Source organism: Leucopleurus acutus (assembly GCF_964270905.1).
Source record: "Leucopleurus acutus genome assembly, chromosome: 3".
Lineage (NCBI taxonomy): Eukaryota > Metazoa > Chordata > Mammalia > Artiodactyla > Delphinidae > Leucopleurus > Leucopleurus acutus.
The window spans coordinates 170,941,556-170,957,312 of NC_139145.1; the positions used below are offsets into that span (position 1 = coordinate 170,941,556).

At 44.7% G+C, this 15,757-nt stretch overlaps 1 protein-coding gene across 1 annotated transcript in view; it reads left to right on the plus strand.

Moving 5' to 3' along the window:
* Nucleotides 1-146: 146 nt before the first annotated feature.
* Nucleotides 147-15,757, plus strand: part of NSUN2 (NOP2/Sun RNA methyltransferase 2) — a 29,264-nt gene continuing 13,653 nt past the window's right edge. The window contains exons 1-9 of the mRNA XM_082835526.1: nucleotides 147-454; nucleotides 556-713; nucleotides 1,872-1,976; nucleotides 7,478-7,583; nucleotides 9,887-9,958; nucleotides 10,739-10,823; nucleotides 11,997-12,189; nucleotides 14,215-14,289; nucleotides 15,427-15,557. Of these exons, the coding sequence (XP_082691652.1) occupies nucleotides 350-454; nucleotides 556-713; nucleotides 1,872-1,976; nucleotides 7,478-7,583; nucleotides 9,887-9,958; nucleotides 10,739-10,823; nucleotides 11,997-12,189; nucleotides 14,215-14,289; nucleotides 15,427-15,557 (1,030 nt within the window). The 5' untranslated portion in view covers nucleotides 147-349. The remainder of the gene's footprint in view (nucleotides 455-555; nucleotides 714-1,871; nucleotides 1,977-7,477; nucleotides 7,584-9,886; nucleotides 9,959-10,738; nucleotides 10,824-11,996; nucleotides 12,190-14,214; nucleotides 14,290-15,426; nucleotides 15,558-15,757) is intronic.

Here is a 15,757-nt window from a genome sequence, read left to right on the forward strand (position 1 = left end):
CCCACTCCGGGCCCGCTCCGCCCCCCCGTCGCCTTGGTGCGCATGCGTGACCTCGGGCTGTCCGCATCGCCGCCTGAGCCCGCGCGGAAACCCAGGCCCTCGGCCAGTAGGCGTCTCTCGGCCTGCTCTCTGGAGCCACTTTCCCGCTCAGGACTGTCCCCGGCTCCTCCTGCTCGTCGTTTTCCGGGAGCACGGGTCGCGGCGCTCTGGCTTGTTTCCTGAAGGGTCGTGCAGGTCCGGGAGAGGCGCAGGCGCTGACCCACGGGGTCCTCGAGCTGCAGCCCGGAAGTGCTCGCGGCCGAGGGTGGCGGCTCGCTGTGTGCGGGCGGCGTGCGCTGCCGCGTGGGCCATGGGGCGGCGGTCGCGGAGCCGGCGGCTCCAGCAGCAGCAGCAGCAGCAGCGACCCGGGAGCGCGGAGGACGGCGCCGAGGACGGCGGGAAGCGCAGTGGGGCGGTAGGAGCCGGGGACCCGCGGGGACCTCCCCGATCCCCAGGCCTGTGGGGCGGCGAAGGGGGGCTCCCCGGCCCTGGGCACACGTCCCTCTTATTCCTCAGGGCTGGGAAGGCGGGTACCCCGAGATCGTCAAGGAGAACAAGCTGTTCGAGCACTACTATCAGGAACTCAAGATCGTGCCCGAAGGCGAGTGGGACCAGTTCATGGAAGCGCTCAGGGAGCCTCTCCCGGCCACTTTAAGAATTACGGGTTACAAAAGGTAGGGGGTCGTGCTTTTCGTATTTCCTGGAAAGTTGGGGTTAGAACGCCCAAGGTTTAAAACGCGGGTGTTACTTTTTCCCCTAAGAAGCGCATGTCAGCGGTGCGGATTCGAGATCCTGGAGGCCTTGAGGGGAGGGAGCTTAAGTGTCCTACGGCGTAGGGAAAGGAGGGATTGCAAGTTGGGAGGCCAGAATGAGAAAGGAAAATGCAGCCTGAGGAAGGGTTGACTCCTGGGAATTCGTGAGTTGAGGATGCCCACCCTTTGGAACACATGAGAATTTGTGACATTACCGAGTTTAAGTGAAACGTACAGTGTTCTCTTTCCTTAAAAAAAATGTTTTTTTGTAGTCTTGTAGGTGAGCAAGTGCGCGCCCATTGCCCGCTGCACAAAGACCAAATACCGAGGCAAGGGGCTTTTGCAGAAAGTGAAAAGGCTTTACTGCAGGGCAACCAAGCAAGGAGACAGGAGGCAAGAGCTCCGCTCTCCCCGTCAGCTGTTGAGTGGGGTATTTATCTTGGAGGTGGCCAGTAAGAGGAGGAGGGGGCTCGGAAATGATGGGTGGAAAGTTGGGGTGAGTTTCAAGAGCTCCCTACAGGTTCTCTGTCCTTCATGCCTGCTTATGGGTCCCATGTGCAAATTCGGGGTGGGGCGTTCTGTCTGTTACATGTGGTGGATTTTCAGCCTGTGATGTCTAAAGTTTACCGTGGGTTATTTTAGTCCCTAAACGCGCCTGTGCCACGCGAAGGGGCCTTTAGCACGTTGTTTCCATGTCTGCACATCCCTGGTCTTTTGCAAAACAAGCTTAGAGGTCTCAGTTAATCACTGTGTTTTGCCTATGGGCCTTGAGTGTGTAAGTTACAGGGTATGGTTTCAGTTATACCTTTTGAAGATGACCTGCAAGTGAAATTGGAACTCGAGGAATATTTAGGAGGGAAGGAACGCAGTAGTATTGTATTTAGTTTATCACCTTTTAGTGGTCAGACAATGAGGATTGTTATCTTTGAAAGAATAGAGTAAAAAGGCAGTAATTAAAGAATGTGTTCTCTCCACACAACGATGGTTTTAGTTTTAAAACATAATCTTGAATTTACAGAGAGATAAAATTTATTAAATTAGCTTTCCAGGTGGATTTGAAACTTGCTTACTTTTTAATAGCCACGCAAAAGAGATTCTCCATTGCTTAAAGAACAAGTATTTCAAGGAACTGGAGGACCTGGAGGTGGACGGGCAGAAAGTTGAAGTTCCACAGCCCCTGAGTTGGTAGGTATAACGAGGCTTCATCCTGTTGGATATTTCTCTGGAGTTTTAATCTTTCTCACTTGAATGTATTTCTTGGTAGTGCGTTTGCTGTTGGCCTGAAAGAACCTGAATATACTTTCCGGGCATTCTCCTGTTCTTCCCAGTGCTTTTTTTTATCGCTGTTAGTTCACGCTGGTGTGCAAGTTTTCCTATGTGATTTGCAGCCGTAGTGTGTTGAAGTCTTGATTTCAGTTAATTTTTCCAAGTCAGTCCAGCCTCTTACCTTCCTTGACGTTACCATTTCCACCATTTCCATTTCCACCCCTTGTCTTCATGTCAGAAGCGTTGCAAACTTAATGTTTTGTTGCAGGGCCCAGCGGTTAGGCCAGGTAAGGATCGCGGCACGGGAGGTAACGTGGAGGGTAGCCGATGTTCAGTTTGTGAATCGCTCGGTTTATTGTACACACCACACTACACAAGAGAAGGTAATCATGCACCTGAGGGAAGGAAGGGGGTGACGAAGGGGGCGTCTCAGCATGAATGTTGGTCCCCTTTCCTGGGGTGTGAGCAAGCGGGAAGTCCCCATCTGATCTGACAGTGCCTCCAGCAGCGTCTCTGTTTGAAGCAGCTCCTCGGCCTTGGAGCATAAAGTCCTGGGATGATGAGCCTTCCAGCCACTGTCTCAGTGTTTTAAAGAGTTATGCACCTGGGGTTCTCTTCTCTATCTGTCACCCTTCTGTTCCCATGCCGTCTTTCTGAGGACGTTACCAAAAACCAGACGTTTCCGAACAGTCACCACGGAGATTCACACTGGTCACTGTGACTCCATTTCGGACTACTCAACGCTGCCAAAAGTCATACAAGAGAGTAGGAATCGGGGCTTCCCTGGTGGCGCAGTGGTTAAGAATCCGCCTGCCAACGCAGGGGACACGGGTTCGAGCCCTGGTCCAGGAAGATCCCACATGCCGTGGAGCAACTAAGCCCGTGTGCCACAACTACTAAGCCTGCACTCTAGAGCCTGTGAGCCACAACTGCTGAGCCCGTGTGCCACAACTACTGAGCCTGCGCTCTAGAGCCCGCGAGCCACAGCTGCTGAGCCTGCGTGCCACAACTGCTGAAGCCCATGCACCTAGAGCCCATGCTCCACAACAAGAGAAGCCACCGCAGTGAGAAGCCTGCGCACCGCATCGAAGAATAGCCCCGCTCGCCACAACTAGAGAAAGCCCGCACGCAGCAATGAAGACCCAACGCAGCCAAAAATAAAATAAATAAAATAAATAAATTTATTTTAAAAAAAAGAGAGAGTAGGAATCACATGACTAGCAATCACAACATAGCCCTTCACCTGGCAAAGGCTCAGCAAGGCTGCTTCAGCCGTCCTGTGTGTCGGCTGTCTCCAGTGTCTCCCAAGCACACTCCTGCCCTCTCTGCTCACTGCCCTTTAATCTTACTGTCCCGTAGGTGTCCTGTGGCTTACTTGTTTCTCAGGGTCCAGTTCAGGGCTCAGATGTGTGAAGGCAGACCCTTCTGTCTCGTAAAATGTCTGGAGTACTCGAGCACAAACCATAGCAATGCCGAGCCCTGGACTAATTTATAAACAGAAAAGTCGTTAAATTGCTGTAGCTCCACATTTCCGATGATCAACTTTGCGGTATTGAGAGTTCTCACAAAACAACACATTTTAAATGATTGCTATAAAAAGCTGAATTTAATCAGCATTTCCTGGCAACTTCTGAAGCTTTGACTTTCCATGTATTTGATGTTACCTTTCATTTTTACCCTTGTGATACCCTTTAGTGATCACAGACCAAGGTCAGGTTCTCATTAATCATGGGCTGTGGATTTGCTTCCTTTTCATTCTTTTGTTGGCCGTTTGGATTTTCAGTGTCTGTATCACAGATGTGCACGTCATCCACCTTTAGAATGAATGCTGAATGGCCAGATGCTAAAATCAGATCCAAACCAAAGGTCAACATTATAGAATGCGTTTCTGGGACACAGGACTAAGCCTTCAGTATTAAGCCAGAAAATTTCATGGTGTTTTTTTTCGTTAAAACGATTTTAGTCAGAGTTTAAAAGCTTGACTGTTAGAGGACAGGAAAAGGACTCAGGTGCTAGGTGGCTGTTGGTGGTCACTCACTGCATGTCCGCGGTCCTGAGGCCAGTGGACAAGGAAGATGTATTTCCAGTTGCTGTACCTACAGTGTTGCCAAGTGAGGTAGCCTTCACGTGGTGAGCTGCTCTTCCTCTCAGAGGACCTGGGTTGTAGACTTAACTCTCCCGTGCCGAGGTTTGGAGATGTGATTGATGTCCTGGCGCTTAAGTAGGGGTCATCTGATGTTTTCAGAAGCAGGTTTAAGATTGTCTTTGTGCACGTTTCTATTTCTAATAATCTTGCCCGCATTTGCTGCCTCTCGCAATCACCTGAAAACATTTTTATTCCTTCAACCTTATGTTCAGAGGTGCAGCTTTTCGGATGCGAGGGTCTCTGAGTGTCTTCTGGGTCTGGGCAGTAAGAGGAGGTGAAAATTCAGCACGTGCTCCTGTGGGAAAGAGGCGCCTTTTCTCTGGGCCTGTTCTCGTGGGATTTTCCTCCACAGCTCCAACAAATACGGGAATTAGTCTCGCTATTATTTTTTATTTATTTATTTATTTTGCGGTATGTGGGCCTCTCACTGCTGTGGCCTCTCCCGTTGCGGAGCACAGGCTCCGGACGCGCAGGCTCAGCGGCCATGGCTCACGGGCCCAGCCGCTCCGCGGCACGTGGGATCTTCCCGGACCGGAGCCCGAACCTGCGTCCCCCGCATCGGCAGGTGGACTCTCAACCACCGCGCCACCAGGGAAGCCCTAGTCTCGCTATTTTTATTGTTCTCTGCAAACTGTGGTCATACTTTTGTTTAATCAGCTCATTGAACATTTAACGGCTATTTTTCGCTCTCGATTTTTGAATTTGGGGTATGGGTACAGGACCAGTCAGTTCCCAGACTTGTTGGAAAGGCTCTGCAGGTGTTCTGTGGGTGAAGAACACAAGCGAGTCACTCCAGTAACAGCCAGGCATTCTCTACACGTTACTGTTTGCTTTAATTTTCTGAACATGGCTGAAGGGTGTGAGCAGCATGTTGTAAGATTTGGGTTCCTGATAGTCAACCTTCTTCCATTATCGGTGAAATTGTGTGATAGTTTTATTGTATAAACATTTAATCAATCAAATTCACTTGTCAAGTGTGGGAAACCCATAAATCAGTAAGCAAGTAAAGCAGAAGCTTAAACTACTTCTGGTGGTTTTCTATATTGTTCAAAATGCAGAAATAGATCATGTATTCTTCTAACCTTTTGGTACATCGTGGGATATAATATAGGTGAAATGTTTTTGGGAACCAGGTTTTCTAGAAGGTATAGGACTTATCATGTATAGGACTTATAGCTTGGGCAGATTTCATTTTTATCCTTACTTTTCATAGACTAGGAACTGTAAGGAATTATCCTAAAGCAATTTTTAAGAGACCTTGTTTTGACAATCAGTTGTTGAGAACACACCTTATTGTCATGCTGTTTGTGTTCTTTTTAAATGTCTGGGTTGAAGATGATTTATCGTAGGTGTTGTATATATTTAGAGACTGTTTCTCTTAAGAATTTTTTAGGGACAAAGGGGACAGTGGCGCTTTTAATTTATCCTTAAAAGATACGACAAGTTTGCAAAATAGGACTTTAAAGACTCAGGAGCTAAATTTGAATTACATAACTATAAATTAAATACAGTTTTTTAAGATTGTTTGATGTTGAGATCTGTGAAGATTTTCATAAACATCTGTTAGCTCAAAAGAGTTGTTCCTAAAGCTATATAAGAAACATACTTTTTCATTTTAATTGTCTGTGTTTAACTGTCTAAAAGTTCTTAAATATTTTTCTCATATGAGTAAGAGCTTTCACAATCATAATAACATACAATAACTTACAATCGAATTTTATTCTTATAATAGTAAATTTACATTTTAACTACTAGAAATTCAACCTGTAAGGCACATAAGGAAATATTCCCTCAAATTATATCTAGAGACTGCTGTCTCTATTTGAAAATGAAACTTCAGCAATGTACAATGAATAGTGGCAGGCAGCATTCAAATTAGTGGTGTTCGGTGGCTTGGTAAAGTAGTAACTGGCATGTGTGCTGTCATTAGTCACAGACAATTTGGGGTTGCCAGTAGACGTTTGGATATCAGCAAAGGTAGCAGTGGGTCAGCAGGTTTTCTTCAGTTCTACAGCTGGAGCCAACCTGAGTGAATCCCTGCCATTCACCTCTAGTGAGGCCAAAGGGAGTATTTAAAGCTAAACTCTTTGAAATTGTCTGATAAGTATGATTGCATTTTGCTTCTGTATTTTTGAAACAGGTTAAATATTGAAGAGAGAAGCAGGCATAAGAGATAGAAACAAAGCACCGGGACATTTGGAGGGTGGCTGTGAACAGATTCAGCCAGTTTAATCTTCATTGTTTGGTGGAAAGTATTTTTCACATGTATCTCATGATAACATGACAGTTGAGCAGTGTCTTCAGATCTTAAGCCTGAGTTTGTGTCTGTCAAATAATCAGAGTCTCAAAGCAGTCAGATATGTTGTTTTTCAGATGTTCCAGCTTCATTTTCATGGCTGTCACCTTAGCTGCAGTTTGACACATGGAAACATTGTGACCCTGCATTGTTAAGTTGAGCTCATTATTGTACCTCAGAGTTAACAATGAGTTTGGTATGATTTGTTACCGAGTGCCACGTTATGCTGAGCGTGGCCCCATGTGTCCTATCCGTGTACTGACCTGTGCAGTTGGAGCTCAGTGGGTGGGCAGGTGCAAGCTGCGATGAAAAAGCACACACTTCCTAATCAGTGGTGGTGTGATTTATAGACAGTTCAAATATATTCCCAGAAATGGCAGGAGAAGCTTCATTCTTAGGTCTGTATAAGTAGCAGCCTAGGAGCTCAAATTAATGCATTGGTGATTTCCAAGGTTTTTTGGTATGTAAAACATTTCAGTACATTATTGGACTGATTTGTTTTGGAAATAGTGAAAAATATAGTAAAAAGGATTGTAATCAAACGTTTGGCAAACATTCTAATACCTGCCCTATGGCATCACTTTGATTCTGTGTGATCTGCATTTTAAGTAATTCGTCACCTTCTGTCCTCTGTTGGCCTCCGTGCCGTCACGTTAGCTCACCACAGTGGAGAGCAGCGGGGTGGGAGGCTCCCGTTTCATCAGATCGTGGACATGCATCACCATAACTTCTCAGTGGTGTCATGTGCGTGTGTCTCTCAGAGCGCCCAGGCCGCCTGTGCCGGGGCCACGGGGCGCAGTGAGAGTGCACCCGTGTGTCCCAGAGCTCTCACGGTGCTGCTGGCCGTCACGCGAGGACAGGACTGAGCGGCCGGAACACAGCCGGGTGTCTCGTTTGGCTTATGACCTGTATAAGCAAGAAATTGTGAAGAGGCCGCTTTAACATAACCCGTAAATGTTTTGCTTTCTTTTCGGTCAGGTATCCTGAAGAACTTGCCTGGCACACAAACTTAAGTCGAAAAATCTTGAGAAAGTCTCCACAATTGGAAAAGTTTCACCAGTTTCTGGTTAGCGAAACTGAATCTGTGAGTAGATGCCTCTACGTTTGCTGGTTTCCTTGAAACTTTAACTGGGCCTTAGTATCAGTCCGGTAGTTTTATTTTAACCATACGTGCCTCTGGGAGTGCCGAGGTGGATGAGGCAGGCAGAAAAACCCGCTGAAGTGTGTGCGCGCCCCCTGAATTTCTGCTAAGTTACGTGGCTGCTGTCTCGTTTGGCGCCGCTGATCGTGAAACGTCCGGCGGGCACCGTCACACATGCCGGCGTGGCTCCTTGTTTCTGGCCGCTCCGGGTTGGGGTGGCCGCAGCCGGGGGCGGGGCACAGCGCCCTGCTCCATGGGCCTCGCTCAGGAGCAGCTGCCCTGTCCGCTCTCATGTCCTTCCGAGGTGCGCGTGCCACGCGCCTTTCCCGCGGAGAAAGCGATATGCTCTCGCGGCCACGTGTATTTTATTAAAGTGTTTTACCCCGCCTTTGCCAGGCAGACAAACAAGACCTAAATGCGACAACTTTGGTTCTCGTAGAACGACCTCGCCTTCGCCCTGTCAGCCCTCCGCCTCCCCAGGTTCCCTGATGGCGGTTCAGTCACTTGAACTTCTAACCTTTAGCCTCACATCTTCCCCGACAAAATAGCTGTTCCCGCGTGTAATGCATGATTGAGTGAATGCCCATAAAATTTGGATGTTGTGAGCTTTGCAGTTTACTTTCAGTTTTTTGGGCATTCTTAATAGTCTCACGTTTAAAATCAGAAGCTGCCCCTTCTTATTTTCTAATCTCCTTTTTCTAGCCAAGGAAACCTCTGTGTCACCAGATGGTTTTTATTTCTTTTTCACTCGGAGCGTCTGTGTCCAGCTGACAGGATTATCGTGCTTCCCATGTTTCTTGCCTTGAAGCCATAACCAATTTAGAAACCTTTCACCTCGCTCCGTTCTAGTAGCTACTCAGTCCAGGGTAGAGCTGTTCCCTTTTGTGGCTCTGTGTCCAGCTTGGTAACCCGGTAACCTGGGCTCCGCTTGCCTGGTTTCCCACCCCTATCCCTACCTTGGTAAGGAGTAAACAGAGCTGAGCACCACCACGGGCCCAGTTCTGTGCTCGGGCTCATACAAGAAGGGGTTCTCTGGCTCAGCTCTTAATCTACTTGGATGCGTTAGAGAGCAATTTAGGTTCAGACTTCAACAGAGCAGAGGGTTTGTGGGGAATGGAGGGATACACAGTCCGGTAGGTCGTGAAGAGCTGGGTTTTGGCAGCTTTGAAAGGTAGAGGACACTGGAGTTTAGTGTTGGCGGCGTGTATGGTAGGGAACCAGTCCAGATTTTTGATCAGGAGTCAGCAGGGTGCAATACTCCCTGGGTTGTTCAAAGTTGACTGCAGAGTGTCCATGAATCCAGGGACCACCTGCTGGGGTGTCTAGCCACGGGCCTGACATCCTCGTCCTACATGAATGCTCTGAGTGACAACTCGGGTGAAAACAGAAGGCAGGCTCTTTAGAATCACAGGTGTAACCCAGAACTTGGGATCCGCGCCCCTGGCAAGGCAGTCATGGTTCAGTCCTCACAGATGCAGTGCTGGCCGGAAACCCATGAGGTGAAAGGAACAGGTGTGAGTGGAGGCCTGTGTTTAGGTTCTGACAGTCAGGTGCGCAGGTGTAAGATGAGTGATGGCTGCTTGGGTGGCCTTTCCAGGACAGGGGCCCCAGGTTGTAAAGAAGCAGAAGCCTCCTGGTAGCTGATGCTCTTTTGGCTTTTTGTTAAGTGTTTAGTCCTAAGCTGTTACAATAGAGTTGTGATTGGCACAAGTGCTGGATTTCACTAAGAAACTTTGTCTGAATCTGAACAGCTGTACATTTTAACAGATGTCCTGACCCACGAGTGAAGATCTAGAGGATGGTTGATTTAGTGAGGAGTTTTAATTATTCTCTCTCTTCCACAGGAAACATGGGGGCAGTGGTTGATGGGGACAGTTCTCAGGAATACAGAGCAGGCGTGGGCTGTTCTGGAAACAGGAGAACTAAGAGATAGAACTTACAGTTTCAGCTATGAAACTTTTAACGGGGACTTTCTGTCCTGTCCTGTGCTCGTGTTATACTTGAATTTCTAATATTCTAATGTTGTTTTGATATTTATGGTCATCCTTACTTAGTCTTTTGGTAGCAACCATTTATCCACTAGTATAAAAATCTGTCTTACTTACTGTCTATGTGATAGTACTAACTTTTGTGTTCTGGTATAATTATATGGTGTTTTCCTGTTGCATTGGAAATAAAGCCCAGTATTAATTTTTTTCTGCCTTTCTCAATGCCATTGCTGATTTTTAAAAATGTTATTTTCTAAGGGAAACATCAGTCGTCAAGAAGCCGTTAGCATGATTCCGCCACTGTTGCTTAATGCTCACCCTCACCATAAGGTATCGTGCATTGAATAGAAAATTCTGGTGGGCAGACCACCCTCAGTGTTTGTGTCTCTCTGTTCTGTTGAGACCTTTTTTTCTTTATATAGTTAATCATTTCTGTTTTCCTTTTCACTTTGGGTAAAGTGGAGAATGACATTTATTTTAGGTTCTTTTTGCAATTTTTACAACTCAGTTTCTTTACTTACTACTCAGATAATCTTCAGTGTTCTTGATTGACTAAATTGGTTGAAAATCATAGTGAACATGTATTGAGGACTTGTTGAATGCTGAGGATTGTTCTATGTTCTTTTTGTGAATCAATTCACTTTATTATCCACATACCCCTGTGAGGGTAGATGCTATCACTGTCCCCGTTTTTCCAGATGAGGGGAAGGAGGCAAAGGAAAGTGGAGCCTGAAGTCACCAACTAGTCCCCAGTGACTGAGCTGAGACTTGAACCCAGCCAGCTCTGCCTTTTAGCATTTTGTTATACTGCTTCTTGCACTTAGCATCTTTACTCATCATCCCTAAATGTATTGCTTTCACTGGTGTCTAGTGCCATTTTGTTCCTATCCCCTGTGGAGTAAGTATCTTTATCCTTCTGTGGTTTGGGGACATCATATAGTATTAGGCCTCTGGAAGTTCAGTATAATATGCTATAGATTCATTCTATAAATAAATGTATTTGGGTTGTGAAATAGAAATGAGAAACTAGTTTTAAGTCGTTCTAAATTAAATGTAGGATGATTGATTTATTAAAAGAAGAACATCAGACATTTTATTGCTTTTCAGTAGATTTTAGATATGTGCGCAGCACCTGGATCAAAGACCACACAGCTAATCGAAATGCTGCATGCCGACATGAGCGTGCCTTTCCCAGGTATGCACTGGGCTGGTTTTTGAAGGGTAGGGGTGCTACTTTGGTGGGTTGTAGACAAGGAAAAGAGCATAACACAGGAGGCATCAGGCAGATGGGTTTTGTGTCTCTGGAAGTAGAGCTGGACGCTGTGCACACCTGTCAGTTGTCCTCAGACCCACACGTGCATTGTGGGGAGGGCCTTTACTTTAGAATTACGTGTACTTTCTTTTTCTTTTCTTTTTTTTTTTTTTTTTGCGGCACGTGGGCCTGTCACTGCTGTGGCCTCTCCCGTTGTGGAGCACAGGCTCCGGATGCGCAGGCTCAGCGGCCATGGCTCACGGGCCCAGCCGCTCCGCGGCACGTGGGATGCTCCCGGACCAGGGCACGAACCCGCGTCCCCTGCATCAGCAGGTGGACTCCCAACCTCTGCGCCACCAGGGAAGCCCCCTACGTGTATTTTCTATAAAAGCAAGTGGTGTTTCTTTTTAAAGCCATAGTAGGTAGATTGCCCTTTGAGTTTTCAGTAGTAACAGTCTCACATTGGGGTTTTTGTTTCCTTTTGACTCTTTACTACCTATGTGAGAGGCAGGAGAATGTAGTTGTCCAGAGCTGCTGTCAGACTCCCCAGGTTCAAATCCCACCGCCATTTAATAGGTGAGTTCTGTGACATTACCAGACATCACATACGAAATGGGACATCTGTCTTGAACTTGGAGGACATTATGTAAGATTGCAAATGTCAGAGCCTCCCAGGGAGCGGGTTGACTTGACCCTGAGGAGCCTCGGCCCCTCCCCAGGAAGCAGATTCGCAGGGTCCAGAATGGAGGCCCAGCACATGTGCACTATTTTAAACACTTGTTGGGGGATTTCGTTGTTTTCTACATCTTTCTTCCCTCACCCTCCTTTTTAGTTAATCGTTAATAATGGAAATGTTACTTTTGGCACAGTAATTGGTACAAAGTGAATAATTGTTGAACAGACGAATTTTGAAGTTTTGACATTTTAATTGACTGTGAAATCCATGCCGAGCCACCTGGTTCCTTTTTCTGGACCACTTCCCTAGTTCTAGCAAATCTGAAGCTCGGTCTTACGTTTGCTCAGTTGTCCATCTCACCTGCCAACCTAGAGGTTACACATTTCAGGAAATTGCTCCACTTATGCCACCTTTCACCTGACGCAGTTTTATGTTCCCAGAGGGGTTTGTCATCGCGAATGACGTGGACAACAAGCGCTGTTACCTGCTTGTGCATCAGGCCAAGCGGCTGAGCAGTCCCTGCATCATGGTGGTCAACCACGATGCTTCCTGCATCCCTCGGCTCCAGATGGATGTGAATGGGAAGAAGGAGATTCTCTTCTATGACCGCATCTTATGTGACGTCCCTTGCAGGTATGATTAAGAGGCCGGAAAGCCCAGAGTCCACTCAAAATCAAATCAGATACAGTCTAAAGTGAATCTGCACACGGTGTGCATGCAATTGCAGGTGTCAGTCTTGTGGCAACTGGTTTGAAGAGAGAGACACTGAGTAAATCAGAAGCCAGAAACTCAATTTTAGTGATAAACAGAACGAAGAGATCAGAAAGGGGGTGGTTTTGATCGTCTTGAAAAGGGACACGAAGAAGATACCTGAGAGGCAAGCAATGTCGTCATAAAGCCTCGTTAACAGGCATTTCAGGATGTTAGTGCCGCGAGCGATTTGCTTGTGCTTATTTCCGGTGAGTATGTAGGATACTTGTCATAGGATAATACGTGATCACATTGGGCTTCTGTGGTGAATCTTATGTAGCACAGTGAAACTCAGGGGTTCCAACCTTTGGGAAACTCAAGTGTATTTGTACACGTGCCTTTCTTCAAGTTTTACAAATAAATTATAGAGTTTTAGAGTTTACCTATAAAAGAATTTCATGGCATAATTGAATAACTTAGTTTTTCCAAAAAGAAGAGAATCAAACTTAAAACGTCTGTTAATTTCCTGGAGGCAGTGACATAGGCACTGGTGTCACACATGTTTAATACCTTCTGAACACACGACTTTGTTGAGACAAAGTACAAACTTTGTTGAGACAAAGTTTAGTACAGACGCTGCCACAGAACTTTGTTAGCACTAAACACAGTGTTTAAATATGACACATCGGAATTAAATCCTGTCTTATTTAAACAAGGGGCAGATTACTGCTGGTGGCAGAACTCATTAGCACTGAGTGTGACCGCCTGTCAAATATCGAAAGAATTCTCCTTCACAAAATTGAAATAGGTCATGAGCTATGTTCATTTCTTTCTAGATTGCAGCTTTTTAGTTTTCCTTTGGATCAGAAAAACTGATTTTTCCCACCCCTGTGTTTTTGCGATCACAAATATCATACTGTGAGAAAGACGTGACTCATGAGCTCTGAGTTGTAAGCTGAGGGAATTAGAATTTAAGCCACCACCATACATGCAAGGGGTGTCATTTGAAAGCAGTTATATCGTATAGGACGTTTCCATCCTGCAGACCCTTCACCTCAAGGACATGTGAGTAGACCATCAAGGAAAATTAAATTTTACAGAGAAAGCCAGCAGACACAGGAATTACTCAAATTCTGAGTAGATACAATTCGACATGGACAGAAAGATTAATTGATCAACTCTGTATTGTGGAATTTACATGTAAATGATTTCCATTAAGTAAAAGCAGAAATTAAAAAATGTTTAAGTGTGATATATAGAAAAATCTTGGTAAAGAAATTAAATTGGCTTAATTGAATTTGCTGTGGAAATCCTTTATGAGTATAAGTTTATCATTATTCTTGTAATTCTGATTAAAATGTTACTGTTGATTAGCCAAGTTTCTTTTCTAAGTAGCAGGATCAAAAGGTTCTGTGTCCTAGGTCTGAAGATTAGTTTTTTGTTTTGTTTTGTTTTGCGGTACACGGGGCTCTCACTGTTGTGGCCTCTCCCCTTGCGGAGCACAGGCTCTGGACGCGCAGGCTCAGCGGCCATGGCTCACGGGCCCAGCCGCTCTGCGGCATGTGGGATCTTCCCGGACTGGGGCACGAACCCACGTCCCCTGCATCGGCAGGCGGACTCTCAACCACTGCGCCACCAGGGAAGACCTGAAGATTAGTTTTGCTATAGTATTTTTTCTCAAATGGAAACAAATTACTGTCTCTTTGTTGAGAGAGGTGTTCTTTTCAAATCTTTATTTCCTTATTGCATTGAAATGGAAGTGCAATTAGTTTACTGTACTAGAGTGTCCCCAAAACAAAAATAGAAAGTTTATTGTAGCTTGTGAGAATTTAGATTGTTTTCTAATTGGTGTTTATAGTAATAATAATGATACCTGTTTTGTAATTTAACTCGAATATGACATATTTGTTAAGCTGTGATCATCTAACCGGTACAGAGTTTTAAGTTTTTAAATATCTTTCTTTGCAGTGGAGATGGCACTATGAGGAAAAACATTGACGTCTGGAAAAAGTGGAGCACCTTAAACAGCTTGCAGCTGCATGGGTAAATAAACTGTGTAATTGGTAGCCCTGTGTGACTAAGAGATTAGTGAAGGTTTATGGTTGAATTACCTGGGCATCCAGAGCTTCAGCTGACTGACTGTAATCCTCAGAATGTTAATGGCCACCTTCATGCGAGTTTGCTTATTTGTCAGAAGTAGTTGTTTTTAAAACCTCTCAAGAGTAGGAAACTGAAGATTGTATACATTTCAAGTATACATTTATTGAGAACGCCTTTTATAAAAGTTTCCTGTCACATTTCAGACATGTGTTTTCCATGAAATGACCATTTCTTACTAATATTTCTCCTCTCTGTTTTCAGTTCTTTTGTGTTGAATTATTTTGCTTAACATTTTGATCTCTCAGAAATATGTTTTGGTTGTCTTTAAAGAAAATTTGGAAAGTTCTTAGAAGTGAAAGGAAAGAGAAACTCTTATAACTCAAAGATGATTTCTGTCATGCCTGGTATATTATAGTGTTTTTCTGTGCAGAGGGATTTTTAAAATAGCTGTTTTGATTTTACAGTCTACAGAGCTTTGCTTTCTTTTTTTCACTTAACATTAAAATTATACAAATGTAGAACTATGGGTGATCTGGAGGGTACTAATGAATATTTACCATAAATAACTTCAGGAAATTTTGTTTCTCTGTTAAAAACTTACTACTGTTTTTGTGAAACAGGCAGTTGGGATTATAATGTACTAAGAGATACAAACTGCTCATGGAAAGAAAAAGCAAATATTTGTATAAGTATGGAGACTTTTTAATAGAGAAATTTAGCTAATATATTGAATTCATTTGTTAATCAGCTTTATGCTTTGCTTGTTGGCATGTTGGAAAAGGTTAACAACAGTAACAACATTGTAGTAACAACATATAGTAACAACATCTATAAATAGGTGCTTTTTAGATAAACAGGGAACATCTTATATAGGGTTAATCTAACTTCGCTTAAAAATCTTAAAATTTTTGTTGTTATTTTTTTCTTTATATGGGAGTTGCTCATCTTACATAGAGTATTTTATATTTTATTATGTCTGTCATAAAATTTGTAATGAATATGTGCTACAGTCAGTGCCTTTGACATATGTGCCATGCGGATGTGCTCGGCACATAGGGTAACCTAGTCTCCGGCCCTTAGTTTACAGCTGCGGATTGCAACTCGGGGCGCTGAACAGCTAGTGGAAGGCGGCAGGATGGTGTATTCTACGTGTTCACTAAACCCCATTGAAGATGAAGCAGTCATAGCATCTTTACTGGAAAAGAGTGAAGGTAAGTGCATGATGATCTTTCAAAAAGAGTATGTACTTTTCAAAACCTTTATTGCTATAGTGTATTTTTCTGTAGGCTTTTTCTACGGTTTGCTTGTGTGATTAGCCTATAAATCCTAAAATGAGGTATCCCTGATTAGAAACATGCTTATATAATGGGTTTGTTGTGTTTCGTGAGTTACGAAGTTTGCCCATTTTGTT